The sequence below is a fragment of the Gambusia affinis genome, linkage group LG10 (assembly GCF_019740435.1).
Source record: "Gambusia affinis linkage group LG10, SWU_Gaff_1.0, whole genome shotgun sequence".
NCBI classification, from domain to species: Eukaryota; Metazoa; Chordata; class Actinopteri; order Cyprinodontiformes; family Poeciliidae; genus Gambusia; species Gambusia affinis.
The window spans coordinates 22,305,440-22,319,998 of NC_057877.1; the positions used below are offsets into that span (position 1 = coordinate 22,305,440).

Here is a 14,559-nt window from a genome sequence, read left to right on the forward strand (position 1 = left end):
TTTGCTTGTATTTCCTTTTTGCTTTTATAGATAGCTGGTAAATTAAAAATCGAAACTACACATAGTCTTGGTTAGTGAGTTTCAAAGCAAGGCCCTGACTTTACAGCATTTTTAGTCCATGTGGTTAACACCAACTTGAGCAACACTCTTCAAAAATATGTTCCCTGGTAGAATGTGTCAACATTTCCTTATTATGACTGAATTACATCAGATTCCCACTTTTCATCACACTGGAAGAGACCAATCCCATTATAATGGAAATATTTCAGAATGGCATGAAGCTGAAGTTGGCATTGATTTGCAGCAATAAAACTCCTCCTGCACCAACGCTGACCCACCTTATCCCTCTCGCTGACGAGGGTCAAGAGTTCAGCTGTTTTATCTCCTTTACTGAGTGTAAACATATCTAAGGTGGTATTTTACATAATTACAGTATTAAATAACTATTTTAAACAGAAATGTGTTTTTTCTAAGATTATTTGTCAAGATTTTCATTGAAATACAAGAATACTTAACCTCTTTAATTAATATAAAAGTAGTTGTAAATTGGCAAAGATATTAATCGCAAAGCAAAACACCATGTGTGTAATATAGTTGTTTTTTTTAATTGCCTGTTGTGTTCTATGGAAAATAATTTTTGAAATAGTTTTAAACGCTTTAATGCTTCCTTAAGGTACCATATGTTTTGATTTTTTTCCTTAAAAATGACATGGCTGATAATAGAGCAGAACAATGAATGAAAATACAAGACAGACCAGACTGGAAAATTTTCAGAATGGCTCAATATTTATGTCTAATAAAATACTTCTATCCTTTCGATATTTATGTTATTACAAAATACTACAATAAAGGTTTAGATAAGAAAAAATGTGTGTCTGAAGTTTTATCAGAAATTGGAAGGAATTTATAAAAACGACCTAGAAATAAAATAATTTTAAAGAATAGATTTCTGACCAAATACTCGATAAAATATTCATTGTAGAATAAGCGCAGTCCAAGCTGGCAGCACACGTAAACAGAGAACACGTGACTTATTTCACAGTAATTTAGCACCGCCCTCAGGCGCTGTCCAGAACAGAGAATCGAACGCACCGCTGCAGTTTTAAACTCACTCCTCCTCTTTGATTCGAGAAGACGCGGGGATGAGCGGGGCGGGGTTAGTAAATGTCCAGTTGTGGGCGGGGAGGAGGAAAACTGAAACGCTTGCCCGAAGGCAACACAGTGCAGCGGAAGAGTTTCAGTTTAGATGCTGTACAAGACTTGCATGAAAAGGAAAAATGAGACTAAGGTCTCAAAGGACGATTACCGCTGCTTCGGAGACGCCGAGGAGGACACGTCAACGGTCGAGACAAACGCGCCTTTCGACGACGGAGACGGAAAACCCCTTACCAAACAAGGTAGCTCATCGATGTAAAAACTAATGTTTCATTTTAGTAACACTGAGCACATTTGTGGCAACGGTGAACAGTTTTCAGGTGAAATATCCAGTTATCACTCAATGTTATGATGTTTTGCTAGTTTCAACACCTCAGACTGTGCTAATGCTAACTATTGTTAGCATCTGGTGTTTAAACAGCATTTGAACGGTAGGTGGCCTTAACGAATGACGACCCATTGCCCCTAATGGGAGTCAATCAAACGTATATTGGGTCACCGATCAGATTTTTAAAGGTTTTGTAGTAAATATTTATCCACGAAGGTCATGAAATCAGCTTTTATTTTGGCTAGAACTCAGTCATTTTCAAAGCTCCGATAGGCGGCGCTGTTTCAGAGTAATGCTGAGGTTAGCTTCCGATTGACAAACATCTGTTCTTCAGATCCCCTTTTGCTCAAAAATGAAACTGTCAGGGCGGAAGTGTCCCACAACTAACCACAATACAGCATAAAAAAATATTGTGTGTAAAAACTAAAATTGTCAAACCATTTCGATGTTTTCAAATTGCTTTCAGCTTCCTAAGATTAGTTGGTCAAGTCGGTAGGACAATGTGTATGGATCAGAATAATTCTTGGACGAAAAGGGTTAGGGTTAGGGTAGGGGTTAGTAATTTATTTTTTACTACATCTTTTTTTTCTTTTTCCTTTTTTTAAAAAGGCGTTACACACCTCTTAACAGTACTAAATCAAAACCCAGATTCAGAAATTTCTTGTGAAATTAGCTTTTTTTCCAAGTTCTTATGACCTAAATTAAATTATATTCTTACTGTTTTTTTTATACAAGCATAACAATCTGACATTAGGTAGTTAGTAAGCCAATTTATCTGCTCAGGTAGCCACCTATGTAACACACATGCTTGCCGTAACTGTGTTTTTATCTACAAATCATATTTAACTTTATGGTTTTAGTTTATATTAGACAAAATATTAATTTTCTCTATGCTGTGACAATTGCAAAATGCAGTAAAATCATCCAGTTTCTTGCCTTTCTTTTAGTCAAAACTCTTTTGTTTTTGTTTGTTCCTTTCTTATAGAGCCACATATTACTTGCATCAGCATCTAATGTCACAATGATTATTTAGATTTATGCCAATAAATGTATTGTGTATAACTGCACAGAGGCAGTTTGAATACTCTTTTTCTTCACAATGAGGAGTAAACAGTATGTGTATTTTATTCAACCATAGAGTGAAGCTCCTAAATGTGTTTAGAAGTAATCATTGAGGGTCAGAAGTCAAATACTGTGCCACCAATTAGGCGACACTTTTACATAGGAGTGCTGTTTGTGTTTCTGGAACTGTAGCCACTTGGTCAAACTTTAATCTGGATCTGGGTGATTATAGATAAATGCATTGATATTAAAAATAACACTAAAGCTGTGGTGCCAGTGGCTCAGGAGATGGATTTATTTGTAACCGGTGGTTGCTGGTTCAAACCCCTAACTACTCCTTATGTTCTTCTTTATGACAAAGAAAAAGGACAAATTAAGATCAATACTAGAAGTAATAGAGATTTTATTTTTGAAATAAAATCTTTTGAAACTAGATCTCCCTGTCATAAAAATTTTGAAATAATGATGGCTTTTAGAGGACGGATGCACTGAATCTCTGTTGGATTAACGCAGAGTCTGTCGCATGCAAGATGTGGTCCGGAGAAAGTAGGTCACCAGAACACACGTGTTTCACGCTGCGAACACAAATGAGGGTTGAGCCGCTGCCAGGAGTGAACTCTGGTTTGATGGTTGAGAGCAGAAATGTTGGATCACGCCTCAGTGTTTAGTATCTGATGTTGCTCATTAAAAGCCCAAATGAGATGTTTTTGATCCACCAACTGATGTTTTAATGTTCAGGTTTCATGAAATGTGCTTTTTATGAACACATTTGAAATAAATGTCTTTTGTCATAAGCTATTGTTGTTCATTATGTGGAGTAGAAGTTACTTTTTTGCTATTAAGAAAGTATTTGTTTCATCAACTAAACATTAGTGTTTGAGGCTCTGTGTTCAGGACATTTGGTCTTAAAACAAATCATGGAATCAATATTGGTTTGATAAAGACTCATTCTTGTGTCTAGTAATAATTTGGACAGCTAAAGCTCATAGATAAATCATAACAACGCTGTTTATAATTGAAATTAATCTGTAGATATGCATGAAGACACAAAATTCATTTTGAAAAGATTTTTAAAAAACTTTCTTCCAGCAAAATTTACTACACTGGTATGTTTTTACTTTTTGCATTCACAAGGAATTTCAATACTTAAGAAAAAAAGAAAAGTCGACTTGTGCATCATAATAAATAAAACAACCATTACAGCTCTATTTCCCAGGGGAAGATTACAACCCTCAAGCTAGAATTATAAAATAAAAATACAATGAATTAGAAGTACACAAACTTAAAACATAACATTAAATAATGATAGTGTAGATAGTGGACTCTAGGGCAGTCATTCATCCAGCAGCCTGCCATGTTTTTGAGTTAAAACATTTTTTAAAGTTTTAAAATATCACTTGATAATTATGTATTATTGAAAAATTTGAAGATTAACACCTGATTACCAACTATAAAGTATTAAAAATGGCAAACATTTTAAATAAAAGAGCAATGCTTAACCTGGTGGGTGCACAAGGAAAGCCTGGAGGCCCACCAGGGGGAAACCTGACAGTGGATCATCAAGGTGGTTTTATCTGTGAAAATAAAGTCAGATCTTCTCACATCTCCCAAACGTTGCTACCGCAGACTAAATTGCTTGGTCTTATGAGACAAATTTTCATGACTGCTTTTATTTATTTCACCTGTGACTAGGTTGAGGAGGATTCTGCGGTTCACCAACCAGAGGATGAGGTTCCTACGGTGAAGAGGCGGCCGCTGCCTCGTGGCCGGGCAAGGAAGCGGCCGAGGGCCATCGCTGTTGAGGACAGAGAGTCGGGCGTTTTATCTCCATCAGCAGGTTACACTCGTTAAGTTTTTTATTTTCCTTAATCTACAAATCCTCTTTCCTAACCGATCCTCTTCTTGTCTTCCAGATTTGGCTTTTAAGACCCCACTCAAGCCCATAATGCACCATGAGCGCATTCTGTCAGAGATCGACGTGGCGTCTCCTCGTAACTCCACGGCCAGAAACATCTATCCGCCCATCGTGCGGTTCCTCACTCCCAGCAAGGAGAGTAGGTGTCTCAGCTTCTGACCTGAAACAGTGAAGAGCGTCAGAGACTCTTTTAGTTTCGTTCCTGTGTCATGTCCATCAGCCTCATGGTCTCTGCTGCCTTCAGCAAATCTTTTGGATTCAGTTTTTAACTTTTTCCACTGCATGGTGACGCCATGCCATCACACAAGATGAACAGCAGTCGAGGAACATCGGTTTATTGAGTTAACGGGAATGTAGACCGAGCAGCAAATTGTTCAGACCGCTGTGTGTTGGTGATTGCATCATTAAGAGTTTTTCTGGTGATCAGCAGCAGTTCCTCTCCTGCAGCAGACGGCGTTGTGTCAGCGGGTTTTGGAGAAGGGCTTTTAGTCAACGTGAAGGCTGAACCCTAACAGCTAGTCAGAAAACCACCTGTGTCGGCTAAAACGGAAAACTATATTTATCACAGTTTTAAATTAAATGTCTACGTCTGAGCGGTTTTGTGAATAATTACTTCATCATTTGTACAGTGAGAAACATGTTACGGTCCGTTGTGAAGGTTTTTTTGTTTTTAACATTGCCAGGTGGATTTGTTCTAAATTAGTCAAAGTCTTTTTATTTGGATGAGCTCTTAGCCTTCCACTGTTTTTAGGATTTATTCACTTTTCTTCATCTTTACATATTTTAAAGACAAATAGAGTGTTATTACACAAAATTTAAAATTTTTTAAACAATCTGTAATATCTTGGATTATCAACTAGCCCTGTTGGCGTTCTCCAACATAAACAGCGGGTCTCTGTGTGTGTAATCTTAGCTCAGCTTTCCAAAACTGATATTAAAGATAAATGATCGGGAGAGTATAAAATTTAATTAAAAAAAAAATAAAAAACTCGTACCTTTTGAGCTTCCTCTGCCAGTCCTGCCGGGTCGTCTCAGGCCGTTTTTCTTTGTCTTCCTGCTCAGATATGAAATGTCCTGAAACTGCCAACAGTGTTTTGCTGAGCCCAGAACAAGGAGTGTTTGGTTACGGTTCCATCGACCTGCTGGCTGGAGATGAGGACGACGACGTCTTTGATCCGTACGTTCTTCTTCTTCCTCTCTCTGGGTGTATTTTGATTTTTTTTTTTAACCTCTGGCAGGGGAAACATCTCGTTTTAACAAAAGCTAGTTTTCCAGTCCCCTCATTAATGTACATATGTTCTCCTGTTTTTATACGTTCCATTTTTATTATTGTGTTCTCAGGTTTACCTTTATCAAGAACATCCCGTCCCAGTCTCAGCATTCCCGACCGTGTCACCGAGATATTCCTCCAAAGACCCGGAGCACTCCGGAGGCCACGCTGGTGGTCGACTTGGTACGCTCAGTCATACCGCAGTTCTGACGCACTAATGTTCATCCCAGAACCAAACTGGGATAAATACTGGGATAAATACTGGAACTGGAAAACAATCCTAGTATGATGTAGTGCTGAAATTAACAAATAATGTAGTAACTGATTATTCTATCACTTTATTGTAATTATTAATTGGCTAATTAGTTGGGTTTTTTAATTGCAGCATTCTGCAGATTTTTTTAAATATTAAAATACATCAAAAATGCAAATAAGCAAATTAATTCCTTTATTAAATAAGAAAATAAACATTTCATTGCACATAATGCAACAGCGTAGAACTCCATTAGTGTGGATTTGATCTGAATTGTAGAAAAGATCCATCTGGAGATAAGAAATACTTTAACTGTGAATAGATCTGCCCTTTCTGGACAGCAAAAGGTGCCTAATGACAGACTTTTTTTTTTAGAGAGTTTGAGCCAGGTGAAGCTAAAACTCACTGGAGAGGTTTTGGGTTGCAAACACTTACAAATGTTTTCATCTTAAAATCAAAATGTACATATTTTTTGTACAGTTTTGGCTCTGGAACTGGGTTGTCCTTTCAGCAAATGGGTCTGTGACTCCAGTTAACGAATAATCAATTTCTAACTTACTTGCCGATCATTTTAATAATAATTTCTTCACAATTAATCTGATTAATTGTTTAATTAATTCCTAGTCCTAAAGACTAAGAAGGATTTTATTTGTTCATCAGTAAATGTTTATTTAGATGTGAGTTTTATGCTGCGTGTAGAAACTATCTGAGCTAAAGCAGCTGTTCATTATCCCATCTGCAGCTAATTATCCCCGACTTTAAAGAGAAGGGCGGCTAATTATTAACTCCCCTAAACTTGTGAAGCGCTGAAGCAGCTGCTGGATCAGCGAGTCGCATCATCGATCGAGACATTTTAGTGCGACGGAGCAAACCGGAGTGAAAAACCAAACCAAAGAAACGAACCTGATTTAAACATAACTCTGCTGCCAACACGATATCCGTTCAGTGTCATTTGCTTTGGTTCGCTAGCAGCATTAAAGGTTAGGAGGTTCTGGGAAAAGATCAAAATATTGATAGAGACTTAACAACAAACTTGAACATAAATGACATTTTTTTATTTTTAGGTTTAACCATTTGTGTTATGGCAGCAGCTGGATTTAAAAGAAATCTGATTCACTTTTTTGTTTCCCCGAACAGGAGGAGACGCTCATGTTCAGCTCCCTGAATGTGATCGAAGAAGCAGATTATACTTTCTATACCACATTCCAGGATCATCAATACAAGGTAAATAATCTCTGCCACCTTCTTCTTTAGTTGATGCTCCAACAAATGACTGGATGAGTTTCTCATCTTGGCTCCAGGTTCTGTTTTAGTTTCCTGTTAGCCTGTTGGTTAGATTCAGGTGAGCTGAACCAGGAAAACATAAATAAAATCCTACATGTGGCTCAAACGAGCGGTTTTATGGAACATGCCGAATTAGTGAATCTGAAATTTGCTGTTTAGTAAACAAACGTTTTCTAGAAAAGTTGCATTTTTTTAAAATATTGTAATCATAACACTTAGGTCTGTTGTTGCACAAACTAAAACAATACAAGGAGCTCCAAGATTAAAATCATAATTGTATAATTTTCACACTCTCCAGCTGTTCATTAAATGCGTAAAACTAAAACTCCCAACATTTATTGTCTACAAATATTTTACAATTTTGTAATGTCAGTTTATTTTTAAAAGGCATCAGTTGTGGACATGCTTCAATGCAGAAATTAGGTTAATTTTGCTGTATTTCATCAAATTTTGGGTGGATTCAGAACAAATTTTTCTATCAGAGAACCGGGAACACCTTTTTTTTTTGTGTGTCTTTTATAATATCTGGTTGAACAAAATAGAATCAGCTTGTAGGAAAAAAATAACAAGTTTGTATTGGCATAAAACTAGACTGAAAACAACAAAATTAAGATTTCTTTACCTTTTCTTGATGGTAATGCTTTACACCCACAATGCAGCACTCCCAAACATTCCCAGAATTCCCTTATGCTTGTGTAATCCAAACATTAAAATGCCACAGAGGAATCCTGGGAATGATTCAGAGCTACTAGAAGGTTTAAAGTAAAAGCTTCACATAAAGCCATATGCAGTTCATGCAACACCAGTCGTTTTTCATGATTTTTTTAATAAAGAAGTGTTTGTTCCTTTCAACAGGTGTACATGATCCTGCGTCCACATGTGAGAGAGTTTCTTCAAGCCATGGCAAAAATCTACGAGGTTTGAGAGATTCACAGTTTCTGTTTCTCTTTGTGAATCATTTACAAACTCCTAACTGCAGCTTCCTGTGGTTTCCAGCTTTTTGTTTACACCTGTGCAAAGAAGGAATACGCCGAGAAGATCCTGGAGATCCTCGACCCTCAAAAGAAACTCTTCCGGTACGTCGCCTTCAGAGCTGCTGCTGATATTTTATTTCTTTTCCTCTGTTTTGTTACAAGTTGCCGTTGAGCTGCTTCTGATTTTTATTTATTTTTTTCCAGACACCGCCTGTATCAGGACGACTGCGCCTGCGTCCTCGGTCACTACATCAAGGACCTCAGCATCCTCGGGAGAGACCTGACGAAAACCGTCGTTCTGGATAACGCACCACACACCTACCCATACCACGTGAGAAACTTTACTACACAGAAAACTGTATAGCTTAAAACATATATTTAATTATCAGAGAGTAGAACTGCACAACATGGACGGAGTTCATATTTCAACTGCAGAGGACAGTGTGGATGTTTGGGAGGTTACCGTGTGTTAATCCCATGGATGCAGATGATATCTAAAGAAGTATAACTCTTTTAATAATATGTAAACAAATAGATGTCTGGTTAGTCATCAGTGGGAGTAAAAATCTGGAAGTACTTTATTCTTATTTTTAATAACGCAGCAGATAAAAACGACTGTAGTGAAACTGGGATGAATTAAGAGTCAAAAATCTGGGGTAACTATTATTATCGCACTCTTTAGCATTGCAATAAAATGTTGGGGATTTTTCTCTCATAATGTGCAGTTTTTTTTGATAAAGATGCACTCTTGAGCTTTGTTTTTCGCAAATCTGTTTCTCTTTAAGAACTAATTATGTTGTTTAAAACACTCCTGCTCACTTCAACTCCTAGATTTCCAAAAAGCTGCCAACATTCAACATGTTCGATAACGGCTCAGTGTTGAAACCTCAAAAGCAAATAAAAGAGCAACTTTGCTGCAAGACGTTCAGCCTTCCTGTTAGCCGCTGCTGTCTTGCTCTTTCTCGCTGTCACACAGCCTGATGGAGATGTAAACATTATGTTTTTAAAAAGCAGCAGCCTGGTTATTAAATATTGACACATCAGTGAGGATGAAGCCACATTTTGTCCTCTGATTGTTTTAAACTCTCCACTATTGCTCATAACTGTGATTCTTCCCTTTGCAACAACATCTACACCAAAGAGTGCCAGCAGATATCACAATAAGATCTCATTTTTAAGTCTCTGAACAGATTTACCTCTATCTCCTCCTTAACAATTAAAACAAGATATTTTAACCCTCTCTAGGTTTACTTGTTCCTCACTAGTTTAATGTTTTCTTTGTTTCTCGTCATTGTTTTTTCCTTTTTCCAGCTGATGAACACGATACCTATTAAGAGCTGGTCTGGAGGATCAGAAGACAAAGAGCTGCAGAAACTCGTCTCCTACATGGAGAGACTGGCTCCAGCGGTAAGTCTGCTTCTAGATGCTTTTCTTTTCCCAGATTTCTCCCAAAGAAACATGCTCTGCCACAGGCGAAAATAACCATAAAACATTTAACAGCTCCTGTAGTTCATCTTTAATCATCCAATATTACAAAAGTATGTGTTGAAGTTAGATTCCTGGGCTTTTATTCCTCTAGAAGTTACACTTAAAGAAAAAATATTGTTGCTCATTAGTTTCAGCACAGAAAGTTCTGCTGCCCTCATGTGGACACATGAAGGCATTGCAACCTAAGTAGTTGCTAAGTTTGTGTGTCTAATCTAAAATTAATCATTTGTGTGTCTAAATCTGTTCTTAATGGCTTGTTTATGGCACAAAAACTATTTAAACTATTAAAACTATTTAATCTATCTTTCATTGAAGGCTACAATAATGTAACCCACAGACAATTAGTAAAATACAACCCACATTTGTACAAGAAAAGGGAGTTGAAGCGAACCAAGTAAAGGCGGAGTAGCAATGCAGACTTGTTTAGGATTATTGCAGAGGAAAAAATATTTTCTGTTTTGTTTTATACTGATGTTTTTCCTAACAAGGGGAGTTTTGTAGAGCCTCAAAGAGGAAATCAGTTGGTAAAATAAATAAATAAATAAATATGGTGATGGGAATGTGAGTGGTCTGCATTGATGGTCCATAGTTATGGCATCCATATCACTGCAGTTAAAGTTATACACCCGGTACAAGCAACAGAAACTCTCCTGGAGTTAATTTCATTTTTTAAAATTACTGTAACTTCTGTCACTGCTTAGATCTGTTTTCTGATGTTTGTAAAATGCTGCTGAAATTAAAAAAAATAACCCTGGCTGCTGCAGACTGATGCCGTTGTTTATCTATGATAGTTTAAAAACTGGTTTGTTTTTGTTCTGTTCCAACTCTTGGCCAGAGTTAACAGAACAATTATGTAACGTCATTTCCAACCTAGAAACAGTGGAGGAAATAAAAGTGTGCTTTAAGTTTGTTTTCACTCTTGGCAGTTTGGTAAACTCGATTGGCTCAGGGCTCAAACATTCGTTACATTTTCAGCTAAGTGAAAAATCTGTTCCTCTCCTCACCAGTGGTGGCGCTGCACCAAGAACTACTGAAGGAAACAACACAAAAACCTCTGAATAAGAAACTGAGCAGAACTTCCTTTCTTCACTAAATGTAAACAAAAATGGATTAGAATCAGATGTTAGTGTTTGCAGAATTTAACAATGAGCCATTTTTCCCGCTGGCGTTTAGACTCACATTTGTTTTGGTTGTATTTACCCAGAATCCTCTGCACTATAGTCCGCTTCCTGTCATCCACATATTCACTCAAACTGAGACTTAAGGTTTTTAGGTGGACCAGCGTTCGCTGTTTTGGTCCACATCAGAGTTGGATTACACGTTCTCGTCTCCCCCAAACAAACCGGACCTTCTAGACCAGACCTGGGCATTTTAAGGCCCGCGGGCCAGATATGGCCCGTTGGGCATCCCTGTCCGGCCCGCGTCCCCCCAGTCAAAACAAAACACCGTATTTTCGTGTGCATGCGACACAGCTGTCTTTTATTTTGAAAGGGCTTGACGCACCGTTTATGAATGCACGTACGTAAATGCTAACGCACAGCAACAGGTGATGCTAGCAGCCGAATACACGATCCCCACAAAATGTCATCTCACGGTAAAAAAAAGAAAAGTTGATTCCAAATTCTGCATTTTTAACAAGGCATGGACAGCGAAATATTTCTTTATTGAAGTCAAAGGCAAGGCCGTGTGTTTAGTTTGTGGTGCGCAGGTGGCTGTGTTAAAGGAATATAATATCCACCGTCACTATGTGACCAAACAGAAGAGATACAAGAACTTTTCAGAGAAAGAGCACGTCACTGAGTCGTCTGTACTCGTAGCCAAGTTGCAAGCTCAACAAACACTTTTTACAAAACGCCTGGCATCTAGAGGAGCTGCAGTCAAGGCAAGTTTTGTCATATCCCACAAGATTGCTAGGAAGAGCAAACCTTTCTCTGACGGAGAGTATATTAAGCAGTGCTAATATGTCCTGAGAAAAAAGACGCTTTTGAGAACATCTCCCTCCCGCCGCAAACGTAACGAGAAGGATTGAGGACATCGCGACGAACCTGGTGCTGCAACTGAAAGACAGCGTGAATGATTTTGAGTACCGGTATTTTTCCCTGGCTTTGGATGAGAGCTGTGACATACGGGACACTGCCCAGCTGCTCATCTTCGCGCGGGATCAATGCAGAATTTAGCATCACGGAGGAGCTGGCAGGCATGCGGTCAATGAAAGGGACAACAACAGGGAGTGAGCTCTTAGTAGAGGTAAATGCGTGTCTGGAAAGCTTGGGTCTGAACTGGGACAAACTGGTGGGCGTGACAACAGATGGGTGTCCAAATCTCACAGGAAAAAAAGTTGGTTTATTTAAGAGAATCCAGGACAAACTGGCAGAAAAGAACCCTGAGCAGAAATTAATTTTGTTTCATTGTATTATGCATCAAGAATTGTTGTGTTAAAAATGAATCATGTGGTTGATGTCGTAACTAAAACAGTTAATTTCATCAGAGCAAGGGGGGCACTGACTCATAGACAGTTAGTTTCACTTTTAGAGGAAACTGAGACTGATCACCAGGACCTAAGCTACCATACAGCAGTCAGGTGGCTCAGTCTGGGAAAAGTGCTGAAAAGCTTCTGGGACCTGAGAGAGGAGATTCAGGAGTTCTCTGTGAGGAAGGGGCACGGCATCCCTAAGCTTGCAGAGACAGACTGGCTGGCAGATCTTGGTTTTACTGTTGATGTTACTGCTCAGATGAATGAACTAAATGTCAAACTGCAGACAAGGGTCTTTTTGTGTATGAAATGTACACAAAATGTGTTCATTTCATGATTTCGTCCAACGTGTCGTGGTGTCGCCATGTGTGTGTACCTCTTTAAGTTTCTGCTGTATTTAAAGTACTTTGTGGTACTTGTTTTCCCATTCATTTGCATCTGATTGGAGGTACTTTTGTGTTAGTCCTTCAAGTTGCAGCACTGCAGGTTGGTCAGGCTTTTTCCAACACTTAAAACCATTTATTGCTCATATATGCTGTTGATCAGTTGATTAATATAACACACACCATTTCAATTGTGGAGAGATTAAAAAGTTAAAAATAAATTCAGATGTGATGACGATATTTTTTTTAACTATTAATTTGTCTCACTTCAGCCAAACCACAAATTGTTAATTTTTATTAATATTTACTGAATATTCTTCTTAACAAAAGAATATGATTTAAATATTTTATTACAACAAGAGGTATGAGAAAATGAATAATGAGTCAAGATTAAATTTGAGTCATTGCTGGATCGGCCCTCCAACATATTTCAGATTTTTCATGCGGCCCCCTGAAGAAATTAATTGCCCACCCCTGTTCTAGACAAACGAACCAGAGTTTGATTAAAGCGAACTGAACACAGCTAGTGTGAAAGCGACTTAAACTCTTCAAGAAAAGGCTTATGGGTATATATATTTTTCTTTTTGATGAAATTATTAACCTCTTCACCCTCCCAGCTGTTATGAACTGAACATCTGCCTTTCTTGCCGTGGCTTCAGGTCGGATTCTTTTTGTTTCTCCAGGAGGATTTTCAGGAGGTTCTGAAGAAGAGGAAGGACCACTTCCACAGGTTGCTGTCCGAGGACTGACAGAGCCTCCCCGCCTCACCTGCTGACTGTTGTAGCTCATGTTTAGGTTGAATTGCAGATTCCATATTGGACCGCCTGACCGGAAGGCGGTATGTCCGTGTCGGGAACCAGGCCGGTTCTCCTGCGGTTCTCCTTAAAGGACGGCACATTTCAGACTCTGCTGATCGATCGTCACTTGAACCCGGCTTCTTTCCAGAACTGATTCCTCAAGCAGCAAAGTGCTAACACGTGTAAATATTTCCCAAACAGAACTTGAATTATTTTGTTTATATTTCTAACTTTCTATTTATTGATCGTATTGCTAATCAACAGCTGTTATCTGTATATTTTAGATGCTTTTTTTTTGTTAAATTCTATACATTTACTCCAACAATAAATGACTAATGGAGTGTTTCTGTGTTGCTTTGCTCATTATTTCAGTATTTAACTCGACTGATTGTTGTGATTCAGGAAGTGGGTGTGGCCTTCTCAGAGTGATCAGATCAATAACTTTTATTGAGAAAATGGAAATGGTATTTATGGGAAGGTTGGGTAAAGTTTTATCCTTAATTGGTTTCCTTTTATCAGAAATTCAGATTTTTATTTTCTATCTTGTTGCTTTCAGTATAAATGGATCGTAAATCGGTTTTCAGGCAAACGGGAAATAAAACGTGTTTTAGTGTATTTTGATTTAAAAGGGAAAAAAAACAAAATGCAGTTTTTGCCTTTGAATTTGCCATGAACATGCAGATTCTGTTTTCCACTGGTCTTCCTTATTCCACTATCTCACTCAGATAAATGTCTGAATGGTAGCTTGGAGACTTGGCAAACCGGCACCTTACCCAGCGACTTAAAAGAACTGAATTAGTTTGTTTTAACCAGGGTGGTAAATTGTAGCAAAAACCTTGCCAACTTGTAATTTTTGCTCCAGTTCTCATCAACATTCCTTTTCCAGTTTTAGTGGATGCGCCAGAGTTCTGCTTTTTTTTTTTTTTTTTTTTTAAAGCAGTTTGATTATACTTCCTGGATCTTTCATTGTTTTCTTCAGCTTCATCCTCCTCAGCAGCATCCATCATGGCGTCGGAGTCAAGCTCTAAGCCTCAAACATGCGCAACATCACGCCTTGCAACTGAATTATTTAAAATTTATGATGAAATCTGTCCAAACTAGCTTTCCTGCCATTTTTACTGATGTGCTTTGCCTCTTGTGATGTCATCAACACAAACGAGAATCCTGTTTTTGTTTT

General features: G+C 38.1%; 1 protein-coding gene across 1 annotated transcript; it reads left to right on the forward strand.

Moving 5' to 3' along the window:
- Positions 1-1,128: 1,128 nt before the first annotated feature.
- Positions 1,129-13,727, forward strand: ctdspl3 (CTD (carboxy-terminal domain, RNA polymerase II, polypeptide A) small phosphatase like 3). Its single transcript, XM_044130411.1, has 11 exons — positions 1,129-1,397; positions 4,238-4,382; positions 4,459-4,599; positions 5,523-5,637; positions 5,802-5,913; positions 7,121-7,207; positions 8,123-8,185; positions 8,264-8,343; positions 8,446-8,572; positions 9,553-9,648; positions 13,269-13,727. Exons 1-11 carry the CDS (start codon positions 1,278-1,280, stop codon positions 13,332-13,334), a joined length of 1,152 nt encoding a protein of 383 aa, XP_043986346.1. The 5' UTR covers positions 1,129-1,277; the 3' UTR covers positions 13,335-13,727.
- Positions 13,728-14,559: the final 832 nt, after the last annotated feature.